The 13,821-nt window shown below is 47.5% G+C and overlaps 1 protein-coding gene across 1 annotated transcript in view; it reads right to left on the bottom strand.

Annotated features, from left to right (window-relative positions):
- The window catches only part of SPINK5 (serine peptidase inhibitor Kazal type 5), a 57,527-nt gene that overhangs the window by 13,070 nt on the left and 30,636 nt on the right, over positions 1-13,821 (bottom strand). Inside the window, exons 19-25 of the mRNA XM_029049768.1 lie at positions 10,573-10,700; positions 8,746-8,836; positions 7,489-7,616; positions 4,371-4,458; positions 3,801-3,928; positions 3,140-3,218; positions 311-438 (exon numbers count right to left, since the gene is read on the bottom strand). Coding sequence (XP_028905601.1) covers positions 311-438; positions 3,140-3,218; positions 3,801-3,928; positions 4,371-4,458; positions 7,489-7,616; positions 8,746-8,836; positions 10,573-10,700 — 770 coding nt within the window. The remainder of the gene's footprint in view (positions 1-310; positions 439-3,139; positions 3,219-3,800; positions 3,929-4,370; positions 4,459-7,488; positions 7,617-8,745; positions 8,837-10,572; positions 10,701-13,821) is intronic.

Below are 13,821 nucleotides of genomic sequence, written 5' to 3'. Positions count from 1 at the left end.
TTAGAAAGGCTTCTTCTTCCTGTACCAAGCCCCCACAGAATGAAGCAAGAAAATACCCTAAAGTGGAAAATGGTTCCCCTGAAATTATCGGTGCATTTGCCCCTCCCCAGAGGATAGCTTCCCACTACACACACACACAGCCCATGGTCTTTTTGCCCCCACCCCATCTGAATGAAGAAATGCTCAGGCCAGGAGAGGCCCTAGAAAAGTTAGACCTGTTGCCACACTGGACCTAGCCCAGGTGGAATGATGATGACCATGGGGAGAATGGGGTTGGGTGGTGAGCCTACAAGCGGATTTCTCTACTCACAATACTCCTTTACACATGGCGCATTTGTTGACGTGGATCTTGCCGTCTGGGCCACGAACTGGGTCATTCTCTCGCGTGCAAATCAGTTTGCCATCCCGTATCAGGCTCCGGAACTCACTGCAGTCGAACTGCCAATTGGGAGAAAGGGAGAGATTCCCACCCTAGCTTGTGCTGGGCATCTTTGGAAACCCGATTGGCCCAAATATCTGGCTGGGTCGGCTGGAGCCAGATAACCACTGTTGTCAGTGTGGTGATAGCAAGAGGCACCTTTAGAGCCTCAGAAAAAGAATAATAATAATCATTGTGGAGTTTGGTAAGTCCTTATTTTGTGCCAAAAACTGGGATAGCTACAAGATATTTGAGTTCAGACGCAATCCTTGTCCCACATGGAGCTCACATTGTAAAGGGGAGGGAGAACAGGTATTGAATCCCCATTTTACAGATGAAGAAACAGAGGCTCAGAGAAGTGAAGTGACTTGCCCAAGGTCACAAAGAGAGGAAGTGGCAGAGCCAGGATTAGAACCTAGGTTCTCTGATGCCCACACCTGTGCTCTTTCCACTAGACCATGCAGCTTCACTAGGGTGACGACAGAGAGCATGGCCCCGCAATCCTCATCCCCTGCCAATACTGGGCAGACCTGTTTCCTTTTGAGGATGGCAGGGTTGGACTCAGAGTGTCTCAGTCCCAGCCGTGGACCCCCAGGCACCAGTGCCCGACTTGCACTGCAGTACATTCCTCAATCCTTCAGAGAATCAAGGTTAAAATCTCCCAACCCAATCATCAGTTCTTCCTCTCAGCTGACCTCAGTGACCCCTGCCTTTACAGGGAATCCTCTGTCTCTTCTGCAGACAGATCACTCCTCAATTTCTAGCCCCTCTCTTCCTAATGGGTCTGTTTCCCAGCCTTTTAGTATTTTTCTTTCCTTAGGACTTTATAGCTCTCAAGGCACAGGGCCCAAAACAAAGGGAGGGGCCAATGTGGCCTAGACACTGCATGACATCATACAAAGAGCCAGATGACCTGGGTTTTAATCCTGGCTCTACCTTCCCTGCTCTGTGACCTTGGGAAAATCACTGAACTTCTCTGTGCTTCAGTTTTCTCCTCTGCGAAGTAGGGATTAAATACCTTGTTCTTTCTTCCTCCTTAGAGATTTAGCCCCATTCAGAACAAGTCTATATACAGCCTGATTATGTTGGGTCTGTCCCAGGGCTTGTCATGTATTAAACATTTAGCAAATACCACAGGTATTAAAGTTTCTACTGACATTCACTTCCAGTCCCTGCTCTAAAACAGGGTGACCCAAAAGGGCTTAAGATCAAGGAGTAGTAGTTGTAGTAGAATTTGTTGGGTGTTTCCTTGGTGCAACACACTATATTGAATGCACTGCAAGCACAAAACAAAGAAATGACATGTTCCCTGCTCACAAAATGCTTACTTAGATGCTAATGGAGGAGACAAAGAACGTACCCAGGCTGTGTAGATTGTCAGTCTGAGTCATTTTGGGTAACAAGTCTTTTGCGGGGGGTGGGTATAAATAATCTAAATTATCTGGACTCCATTCACCTTCAGCTTCAGCACTTACTCCAAAGTCCTTCCTGTCCCACTGTCAGCCCTGTGGCATAAAGTTTTCCAGGCATTTGGCTGGATAAAAATATGGCTTCACCTTTCCCTCAGAGGTCTCTCTTGGTCTGGTTTTACCTGAAAGTGCTGCTCTGGTGGCAAAATGTCCAATGAAATACTAGGAAAAGCCACCATATCCATTTTCTACATAAGTGGAAAACTGTAGGGAAAATCTCCATAAATTTCCATTTGCGTTTTACTTATTTTTTGCTCAACTTTATATGTTCTCCCATCTTCCGAGCTCTAGGATGCTTTCAAGAGTGGAATAATCTACTGTACAGTCACAGGGGAGCAAACAGTCCATGTTTCTCAGACATTAACTCCCTACTCTACATGGCTGGAGGTAAGGTCCTTGCAAGCTCCTTTAGGGCAAGCCCATGTCTTTTTATCTCCAGAGTTCTCAGTACAGTACCCTGCACAGAGGAGGTACTATGTACAGTCTGTACAGTATGTAAGAGTAGGGGCTTAGTAAAGGGTTCTGCATATAGTAGGTGCTCAATATAGTGCTTTACCCAGGGTACGTATCCAGTAGGGCACTCCACAAAGAGTAAGCACCCAGGTTTAGCTGTGGCCTAGTAGAAAGAGCAAACTTCTGAAAGCCAGAAGGCTTGGGTTCTAATATCAGCGCCACCACTTGCCTGCTGCATGACCTTAGGCAAGTCACTCAACTTCACTGTGTCCCTGTTTCCTCATCTGTAAAATGAGATTAAATGCCTGTTCTCCACCCCCACCCTTTTGGTTGTGAACTCTATGTGAGACAGGGGACTCTGCCTGATATTGGTGTATCATATCTACTTCAGCACTTAACACAGTGCTTGACACATAGCAAGTGCTAACAAAACCCACAATCATTAGTATTAGCATTATGTCCACCAATGCTGAGGCCCTCACCTATGGCTTACATGCCCGCACAACATTTGCACCCCGATCCATGAGCTGCTGGGAACCCCCAGAAGCAGCAGGATCCTGAGAGAACTCAGTTCAGGGAATTTTCGATATTGTCGGCAGCAACCAAGCCTCATGTGTAAGCGAGCAAGCGAGCAGGGGAGCAAGCTCCAGATGGGAGCTCAGGTTGGCTTAAAAGCGCTTTCCACAGACCGTGGCCTAGCGCCACGGTCACCGGGGCAAAGAGAACACTCAGTGGCAGGAGGCAGTCATGGTGCCATTCCAGGCCACGGAGACCAGAAGCTAAGAAACCCTTCTGTCACCTGCGTACTGTTAGCCCCCTCATGAGTCCTTTTCTTCTCTTCATCCTCTTTCTGCTTTCTTTCATTAGCTTCTCTCTCGCTGGAAGAAATAGGGGAGGGGTATGTGAACCGGCATCATTCTGCCCTAGAGAGAAGTACCCCGACTGTCAAATCAAATCTTTTTCTGATGGGAACTTCCAAGTCAAATGCTACTGATGCCAAATGGAAGGTCTTTGGAGAATGGTTTCTGTGAGCATTTTCCCACCGCTTGGAAACAGAGTAACAGAGTCCCACTGGGACAAGGGGAGCAGAGCATACCGAAGGAAAGGCGCAGGCTCCTTTCCAAAGCACCAGGAGCGGCATTCCCAGGAGCAGTGCTAAAGGCAAGCCCCTTGGGGGCAGAATGTTGGCTTTCTTCCCATGCCCCTAAGCAAAGAGCTTTACCCCCAGGAGGCGCTCCATCAATACAGTTGATCCGACTACTGACCAATGGCCAAGAGGAAAGAGCCATGTCTCTGTCTCTCTGTCTCTCTCTTCTCTCTCTCTGTTCCTGTGTGTGCCCCCCATTCTCTGGCTCCCACAGGCCCAAGGCTGAGCGGCGGCTTTGTAGGACATGGCCAGGGGCTGCCCCCAGAGATGTCCAGGCATGTATTCTTCAGGGTGGCCCTTTCGTGCTACTCACAACATGTCCTTGCACATGGCACACTTGTTGCCGTGCATCTTGCCATCAGGGCCACGGACAGGAGCACTCTCTCGTGTGCAGATCAGTGTTCCATTTTTCATCTGGCTCCGGAACTCACTGCAATTGTTCTGAAAAAAAAAAGCCAAACAAAACACAGAAAATGTTGAACTGGTCTTCTCGATGATGACTAGGAGGTGTGGCTTCACCCATTCTTTGAATTGAAAAATTTCACATTTCTGCAACTCTTGATATGTGAGGTCAAGCAGCATTGGGCAGTGGTCAAAGCTAACTTTGGGAACAAGTTGGGAAATGAGAATTTCTTTATCATCATCATCATCATCAATGGTATACACTGAAGACATACCAAGTGCTCAGTGTTGTACTAAATCCTTGAGAGAGAACAACAGTAGCAAGAGACATGTTCCCTGCCCTCAAGTAATGTACACTCGTATGGAATTTCTACAGAAAACCAGGTAAGGAAGGACATATTCAGGATTTTGGAGGAAATAAAGTGAGCAAGTTACAGCCCAGTGATGGCTGGATACCGGCCAATGACAGGGGAATAATTACCTCTCCCTGTTGTGAAGTGCTGTTTTGGGAGCTGAAATCAGCCATTCTGTCCTGGTCCTTCTTTTTCTTCTCATCATCTTCTTTCTTTCTATAAAGGAAAGAGGGGAATGAGTTAAATAAATAAAATGCAATTCCACATGCTTCTGGGAAATGAGTCTTCTTCACAGGTCCTACCTTGGTTGCCAATGGCTACCCATTGGTCTTCTTACATAAGCTCATAAACCAAATATGTATTTCTCTAAGAGACTTTCTTTACAAGTTCTCATGTATGTATGTGCTCATTGGACAAAAGGAAGAATTCTGCTGTAAGACTTCTCAGAATACATTTCATTTCCCTCTGTCCATCAGCAGTGCGGGCCACGGGAAGAGAAAGCTTCAAGGAAATGCTTTCAACTAGACAGTTTCAGCCACAGTGAGGATAGATAAAACCAACAGGGGCACACACTCATTGGTCAGTGAGAAGACACAAGAGACAGAGGGACAGTGTATTTTGCGATATGGAATTGTTTCTCCATTCTAAAGCTTTAGATTACTTTAGGGATGGGCTGGAAATCCAGGGTCTGCCAGATTCCAGATAAAGTCAATTAAATATCCCTAGTCCTTTTTGAAAGGGTCAGAATCCAGTCTATTCCTTGTGCTCAAGAGATGGTGCCTGGGATCGATATCCGGGTCAGTCTTCAGGTGGCCAGTGATGGCACGCTGAAATGCCTGTCATTGAGATGAACGTGATGTCACCCAGATGCCCCTTTCACAGAAGTCTGCCCGATGCTGACCAAATTTACTAAAACTAGAGCATTTCCTCTGAGATACCCTTACCCTCCCCACCACCCACTTGTTCCTGAGCAGCTGAGCAGTCATGTTCCCTTTCCAGGTCTGTGAACTAAAAATAAAACTATCAGAAAGGTGCCCGGTGTCAGCCCAGTGTCGCATCATGGCTCAGTGGAAAGAGCATGGGCTTGGGAGTCAGAGGTCATGTGTTCTAATCCTGGCTCTGCCACTTGTCAGCTGTGTGACTTTGGGCAAGTCACTTAACTTCTCTGGGTCTCAGTTACCTCATCTGTAAAATGGGGATTAAGACTGTGAGCCCCATGTGGGACAACTTGATGACCTTGTATCTACTCCAGTGCTTAGAACAGTGCTTGGCACATAGTGAGCGCTTAACAAATACCAACATTATTATAATAACTATTATTATCTGTGCCAGACAGGGGCAGAACAGTTGAAAACCGAATTGTCCATTGTGAAACCAGAAGACTGACCCCCTAGCCAGCACCAGCCCATCCTGTTCCAGTTTTGAAATGGTAGATTTGCTCTACTGCACAATGGGGAACACCTACTTCCCCTTCTAGTTGGTATTATTATCATTATTATTATTATTCATTCATTCAATAGTATTTATTGAGTGCTTACTATGTGCAGAGCACTGTACTAAGCGCTTGGAATGTACAAATTGGTAACAGATAGAGACAGTCCCTGCCCTTTGACGGGCTTATAGTCTAATCGAGGGAGACGGACAGACAAGAATAATAGCAATAAATAGAATCAAGGGGATGAATATCTCATTAAAACAATAGCAAATAAATAGAATCAGGGTGATGTACATCTCATTAACAAAATAAATAGGGTAATGAAGATATATACAGTTGAGCAGACGAGTACAGTGCTGAGGGGATGGGAAGGGAGGGGGGAGGAGCAGAGGGAAAGGGGGGAAAAGAGGGTTTAGCTGTGGAGAGGTGAAGGGGGGGTAGAGGGAGCAAAGGGAAAAGGGGAGCTCAGTCTGGGAAGGCCTCTTGGAGGAGGTGAGCTTTAAGTAGGGCTTTGAAGAGGGGAAGAGAATTAGATTGTCTGAGGTGAGGAGGGAGTGCATTCCAGGACCGCGGGAGGACGTGGCTCAGGGGTTGACGGCGGGATAGGCGAGAACGGGGGACGGTGAGGAGGTGGGCGGCAGAAGAGCGGAGCCTACGGGGTGGGCAGGAGAAAGACAGAAGGGAGGAGAGGTAGGAGGGGGCAAGGTGATGGAGAGCCTTGAAGCCTAGAGTGAGAGGTTTTTGCTTTGTGCCGAGGTTGATAGGCAACCACTGGAGGTTTTTAAGAAGGGGAGTGACATGCCCAGAGCGTTTCTGCAGGAAGATGAGCCGGGCAACGGAGTGAAGAATAGACTGGAGCAGGGAGAGAGAGGAGGAAGGGAGATCAGAGAGCAGGCTGACACAGTAATCTAGCCGGGATATTACGAGAGCCTGTAACAGTAAGATAGCCGTTTGGGTGGAGAGGAAAGGGCGGATCTTGGCGATATTATAAAGGAGAAACCGGCAGGTCTTGGTAACGGATCGGATGTGTGGGGTGAACGAGAGAGCCGAGGTGAACAAGAGAGCCGAGTCAAAGATGACACCGAGGTTGCGGGCCTGAGAGACGGGAAGGATGGTCGTACCATCCACGGTGATAGGGAAGTCAGGGAGAGGACAGGGCTTGGGAGGGAAGATGAGGAGCTCAGTTTTGGTCATGTTGAGTTTTAGGTGGCAGGTAGACATCCAGGTAGAGACGTCTTGGAGGCAGGAGGAGATACGAGCCTGAAGGGAGGTGGAGAGGACAGGGGCAGAGATGTAGATCTTTGTGTCATTTGCATAGAGATGATAGTTGAAGCCGTGAGAGTGAATGAGTTCACTGAGGGACTGAGTGTATATGGACAACAGAAGAGGGCCATAATGCCATAATAATAGTAATAATGATAATGGCATTTGTTAAGTGGTTGGTATGTGCCAAGCACTGGGCTAAGCACTAGAGGAGATATAATATAGGCAGAGAGCTCACAGCCTAACCTTGCAGGAGACTAGTTCCACAGAGCACACAAAATACCACCAGTTGCACCAGGCTGGTTTGGAGCAAGATGGCAATTGGAGGTATGGCTTTGGGGACTAACCTAATCAGATCACCAAATCTGGCTGTCATGGTAGTGTGAGAGAAAGAAACAAAGTTCAGAGACAGGTGAGCCCTTGAAGTTTCTCTGATCCCCGTGGCAGAGGCAGAGAGTCAGGAATGATGGTATGACAGTGAGAATCCCGCCCCAAGGTGGAGTTGGGGGAGACCAAAGGACGCCCTCACCCCACCTACAGGCACTCACAGGATGGCTTTGCACATGATGCACTTGTTTGTGTAGGATTTGCCATCAGCATCCCGAACCGGCTCGCTCTCCCGGGTGCAGCTGAGCGTCCCATTCTGTGCTTGACTCCGGAACTCCTGGCATGGATCCTGGAAAGGAATAAGGGGAGGAATTTGACCTCCTTGTGGGTCAGTGGCTCCTGCAGCTCTATCCCCGTGTTTGCCTACCCAGTCTGGACCCTCTCCAGTGGCCCCAAACAGCCCCCTCCAGGTTCCTTGAAAAACAAAGGACTCCCCTAACCCAAAAGGCCACCAGGGGGCGCGAGGCCTTCCTGGGCCCTGCTGCAGAGGGCTGTGGAGCCGGAAATGGCCATTTCAGGCCATGATGTCGAGGGGTGGCTGGTGGGTGCATTGGATAAGGGGTAGGGAGGAGAGAAGTGCTCTAGCCAGGACTTTCCTACCCAACTCTCTCCTGAGAACCCTCACCACCTGAGCCCAGCCATGGACTGAAGCCAAGCTTGCCCTCTCCCTTGCAGGCATTCAGGTGAAGGGACAGCGTTTGATCGCAGGCCCCTCTTCTAGCCTGGTGCAGATGAGCTGGGGGAAGGGAGAGAGAACTGCTGGAGGCTGCAGATTCCTCACCCTTCACTCTGGTGCTAACGTGCAGCCACCAAGCTTTCCTCTGCCTTCAAAGAGGGAAAGGAGATTCAGAGTTTCACCTTCCTCAGAACACCCTGGGAAGAAAACTGGATCCCTATTGTCCAGATGTGGCGCCTTCTACTTCCTTCTGCATCGCCCTGACTTGCTCCCTTTGCTCTTCCCCCCTCCACAGCACTTAGGTACATACGTGTAATTTTATTTATTTATATTGATGTCTGTCCCCCACTATAAATTGTAAGCTCGTTGTGGGCAGGGAATGTCACTGTTTATTGTTATATTGTACTTTCCCAAGCACTTAGTACAGTGTTCTGCACAAAGTAAGTGCTCAATAAATACGATTGAATGAAAGAATGAATGAACGAGGTGGAGGGCTGCCCTCAGTCCAATTCCAAATCACCAACAACCCAGCTTTCCCAACTCCCAGCATCACAGGCCTGGGTGCGCTGCTCCTGATTTAGCCAGTCTCTCTGCCTGACCCACCAATCAATCAGTCAAACAATGGTATTTATTGGGTGTCTACTGTAAAGAGCACTGTACTAAGAACTTGGGAAAGTACTTTACAATAGAGGCTACCAGCCCACCCCTCCTAGCAGGTCTGCAAGTGTCAACTTAGTCTCACCTCTGCGGTACTATTCTCACTGTTCGTATTGGCTCCAGCATTCCTCCGGGTCTCATCTTCTTCCTTTTTCCTGTCTTCATCCTCTTTCTGGCTGTAGAGTACAAAGTGGAGGGTAGAGAAGAACAGTTTGGACCCAGCAGCATGTGTGTCTTTGAACTAAATAATAGTCAGCAGGGTGACACGATTGTTGTTGCTAGAGAGGGGGGTTCTCTATGCCTCTATGATCCCTGGACTTCAGCAGGGCCTACTTCTGATAATAGGTTTCTGATCTATTTTAGTAAACCACGCTATTGACAATAACATTTGAAATAAATTCAATAGTGAAATATCCACCCATCCATTTTGCTTCTGTTTCCAAAGAAAGACTGCTCCCAATTGTTTTCTCAGGCTGATTCTTTCCCTGCCCCTTATTACCCTTTGAGTAGCCTTCTTAGACTCCCTCTATCTGGGTAAGAGAGGGAGTAACCAGAAACCACTTACAAAAGGCTAAACCTTATCAAATTAAGTCTGGAAGTCTGGCAGACAGCGGAGAACTGCTCTTAAGAGCCAGGGGCCACCGGCTTTCTGGAACAAGAAGGAAGTTCTCAAGCTTTCTCTTAGCCCTAACCAGCAAGCCACATTGCTGTCTCAGTCACAGGACACTGGTGCATTTTTCAGGGTAGAGAGGGAAATGGCCAAGCCCAGTGGGTTCACTGGATGCTTGTGAGGAGAAGGAGAAATTAGAGGAGAAGAGGGGAATAGCTGGGAGCCTAGATGATTCCTTTAATTGTGGTATTTGTTAAGCTCTTACTATGTGCCCAGGACTGTTCTAAGCACTGGGATAGATACAACATATTCAGGTTGGACACAGTCCATGTCCCATATGTGGCTTCCAGTCTTAATGTCCATTTTACAGATGAGGAAACTGAGGCCTAGAGCAGTGAAGTGACTAGCCCAAGGTTACACAGCAGACAAGTGTCAGAGCCAGGATTAGAACCCAGGTCCTTCTGACTCCCAGGTCCATGTTCTATCCACCAGCCCACGCTGCTCTCCCCTGAGGAAGAGGGAGGCAACCCCCACTCCAACTCTTTCTATGGCAGGGGGTCAATAACTACAGTAACTCTGCAGGCTGTTTTAAACCAAAGTGATGCACAGAAGCGGATGACATCCACCCCGAGAGTTCTGAAGGAAAGCCCAGCAGACTTGGGCTTTCCTGGTGAGAGGGTTAGTCCAGTCTTACAAAAGGTCACTAAGGTAGAAGCTGGACTTGGAGATCTTGCAGCCATCCATCACCTGCTCCTGGACTCCCGCTCAGGGAAGCCCAGGCCGAGGGCTGATCTATCAGGGTACAGGAATAAGTCCCTCCTGGGTGCATGGAAATGGGCTCTGCCAGACAGAGGCTCCAGCCAGACAGGGCCCAGACTTCCTTAGTGTTTGCCTGACCCCTCTTATACTGGCAGAGAGAACGCTGACCTGCAGGGAAGCCCCATTAGTCTGGGAGGGCTTGGGGTCAAGCCCATTCCTGACTAATAATTCTCCAGAAAAATGTAATTCCAGTTTGAAATGGTGAGGAAGTGAGGTGGGGGAAGGGGAAGGGGAGGAAGTGGCACTTTTTCCACCCAGCCAACGCTGAACCCATCTGCCTTGCCAGCTCTGAGCCTTTTTGGTGACTGGAAATGCCATCTCTCAACCCTGGGCTCATTATGGTGGCACTGCCAGCAGCAAAGAGTAAGAAAATGTCCCATGCCCTGTGACTCATGATGGCCATTTCTGGCCAAGGCTTTGGGACAAAACCCTGGCTACCATGATGTTTTCATTGCCGGGGACGGTGTCCACATCGGTACTCACAATACTGCTTTACACATAGCACACTTGTTGCCATGGGTCTTGCCATCAGGGCCCTTAACTGGGTCATTCTCCCGGGTGCAATAAAGTCTCCCATTCCTCAAAAGGCTCCGGAACTCAGTGCACATGTCCTGTGGGGAAGAGGATAAGCTGTGAGGAGGGGTTCTTTGGGGGTTCCCTTTGCTGGGCTCTGCTGGAGTTCACTGAACTCAGCAGCTTTCTGCCAGTGAAATCCTGGTCATTAAGAAAAACATCAACATCGTCTGACAGCATATGGGTTTCCTTATGAGACTGGGCTATCACCTGATGGCTTGGCTAGGAACATTGAGTGTTCTGTAATCCAATCTCTGGGCCTGATCTTCTTAGTACAACACCATTGTTCTTGTCTGTCAAGACAGAGCTATCCAGTATAACAAGGACACATTTGGGGATCTGTCTAAACACCATCCCCTGTCCTTCTTATGATGTGGTCCCCATGAAGAGAGAAAAATTCCACCTTTACTACACAGGTGGACTTCCCTATGCATTTGATTCATCCATAGGTCTTCAGATACAAAGTCCAAAAGGTTGCATGACCAGCCACCTTCAGAGTTGGCATGCAGCCCAGAGAATGGCAACAACATCAGCCTTCCCCAGTTCATTACCAACACCCCAGCCATGCTAACCTAAAACCCACCCTTCACATTCTTTTTCTCAGCACAGATATGTTTTTTTATTTAAATATTTAATTACTGATTCCCTACCAGGCAGGAAGGGCACGAGCAACAGCAGCACATGCCCTCAGCAACCCCACCCCCTCCTCCGAGGTCCATCAGATAGTCGAACTTCCTAGCCAATCACCCACTCACCCTCACCCCTATACCCAGCTACCATGTCATCCCGAGGCTTTGATCCTACCCTGCCCTTTGCTACACCTCAGCAGGAAGCACAGAAGCAGCAGCAGCTCAAGCCTCCCACAAACTCAGGAGGGCTGTAGCTAAGATGGCCACTTTGGCTGTGGCTGCTGGAAACTCTGTTCTTCTAGCCACTCTACCCTGATTTTTTTTTACTTTATTTCTGTGTTTATCTTTGTCTTTATCTTTTATGCTGCCCTTATAGTCTTATTGTTTCTCCCTTACCTGTTTGTTGCCTTTATATGTTTATATGTCTTTAGACTATAAGCTCGCTGTGGGCAGAGAATGTGTCTGCTAATTCTGTTATATCATACTCTTGAGCATTTAGAATGGGGCTCTGCACATCACTCAATAAATACCATTGATTGACTGATTGTTGCTAGTCCCTTCTCCCCCATTTATATTCTTAATTTGTGAGCTCCTTGAGGGCTGGGCTACCTTGTCTAATTCCCACCTGTGTATTCTTTCCTTCAGCTTAGCACATTGATTTGCATACACTATGTGCTTAATAAATAGTATTACTACAGTCCCTACTATTTCACCCTGATGCATTTGTAGCTTTTCCTATTATATCCTTCTTCCTTGCTCACACTATTTGCCATTTTTTTTTCCTTTCCGTGTTCCCTATTTAATTGTAAATTCCCTGAGGGCCAAAAACGTGTCATGTTTCTACAGGACTCTCCAAGCATTTAGCATGAAACTGTACATTTGGTAGCTCCTAAATAATGCCATTGATTGAGCAGTCTGATCCCTTCTCTCGAAACTAGAATGGAACCTAACTGGAGAAAAACATAGCAACCAGTTAGCAACAAAATATAAGGTTGTATATTCATATTGAATACATATAAGCTGCCCTACAGAAAAATAGAGGTGAAAAATAATTGGGGAAAGGGGAATCCGTGTATTGTGGTGCAATAGCGGAGGGAGTCCACGAGAGGGAGCCATATACGTAATTCAAGTGGAAACTTTAGAATTTAGGAATAAAGATTTTAACCCAGTGGGAGAATTTAACAGCTGGACTTGAAATGGAATTTCCAAGAAATGTCAAATGGCCAGAAAACCCATCCTCTGAGCCCTAATTTTCACAAAGCCCATTTTCATTTCCCAATTTGGGATCTATTTGAGTAAATGAAAGTTCAAATGTGCTGTATGTGGAAGAGATCAGTCCTGAGAATGGCCCTGTCCTGCAGGCACCAACATTCTAAGCACAACGAGACAAACCCCTGGTTTATCTGCTTTTCCCTCTTTCCTCACAAACAATCCATTTGCTCTCCTGGAGGCCAGAGGTTGCCTCGACCCCCAGTAATAATAATAGATAACATATATCACTAGATATATGTTAAAAGTTTAGAGAATCAGGATGGCATAGTGGAAAAAGCACAGGTCTGGGATTGAGAGGACCTGGGTTCTTATCCCAGCTCTGCCAATTGCTTGCTGTGTGATCTTGGGCAAAGCACTTAACTTCTCTGTGCCTCAGATTCCTCAACTCTAAAATGAGGATTAAATACCTTTTCTCCCTCCTACTCACACTGTGAGCCCCATGAGGGACTGGGGCTATGTCAACCTATTTAACTTGTACCTTCCCCAGTGCTTAGAAAAATGTTTGACACTTTGTAAGAGTTTAACAAATATCATAAAAAAAATTCTTACTCTGTACCAAGCACTGAACTAAGCACTGGATTAGATACGAGATCATCAGAACAGACACAATCCTTGTCCATCTAAGAGGAGGGAGAACAGGTCCCCATTTTACAGATGAGGAAGCCGAGGCCCAGAGAAGTTAAGTAATTTCCCCAAGGTCACAGAAAGGCAGAGCTGGGACTAGAACCAAGGTCTTATGCTCTAGTAAGTCCTGTACTCTATCCACTAGGCTGCACTGCTTCTTCCTGCTGAAAGCCAGGTTCCAGAGGAGCAGGACTGTAAGAGGGTTAGCAGTGGAATGAAGGTTATGGAGTAGGCCGGAGGGAACGTGTATGGGAATCGAGGCGGCAGGAGGGAATCAAGGGGCAGAGGGAAAGTGTCCTTGAAGCGGAAAGGGGAGAGAAAGCAGACAGATGGACAAATGGAGAAACGTGGTGTCAAGCGGGACTAGCTGTGATTCGTGGGGGTGGGGACATTAAGGAGGGAGTTTGAAGGAAGGGGAAATGTATCCATAGCAACCTGAGAGGAATGCTGACTCATCAGGCAACAGAGGTGGCTCCCCAGAATTGGAACAGAGAAGAGAGCTGAGTGCTTCTGTGTAATTTTTTCCCAGTGTCAGCCCATTCTGGGCCATGGAATAGTTTTTTGATTCTTGGGCATTTAGATGTACTGAAATGTTTCCATCATTAAAGATGTTGCTTACTGATTTACTTCCACT

Source organism: Ornithorhynchus anatinus, chromosome X1 (genome assembly GCF_004115215.2).
Source record: "Ornithorhynchus anatinus isolate Pmale09 chromosome X1, mOrnAna1.pri.v4, whole genome shotgun sequence".
Taxonomy (NCBI): domain Eukaryota; kingdom Metazoa; phylum Chordata; class Mammalia; order Monotremata; family Ornithorhynchidae; genus Ornithorhynchus; species Ornithorhynchus anatinus.
This window is presented reverse-complemented; position numbering and strand designations above follow the sequence as displayed.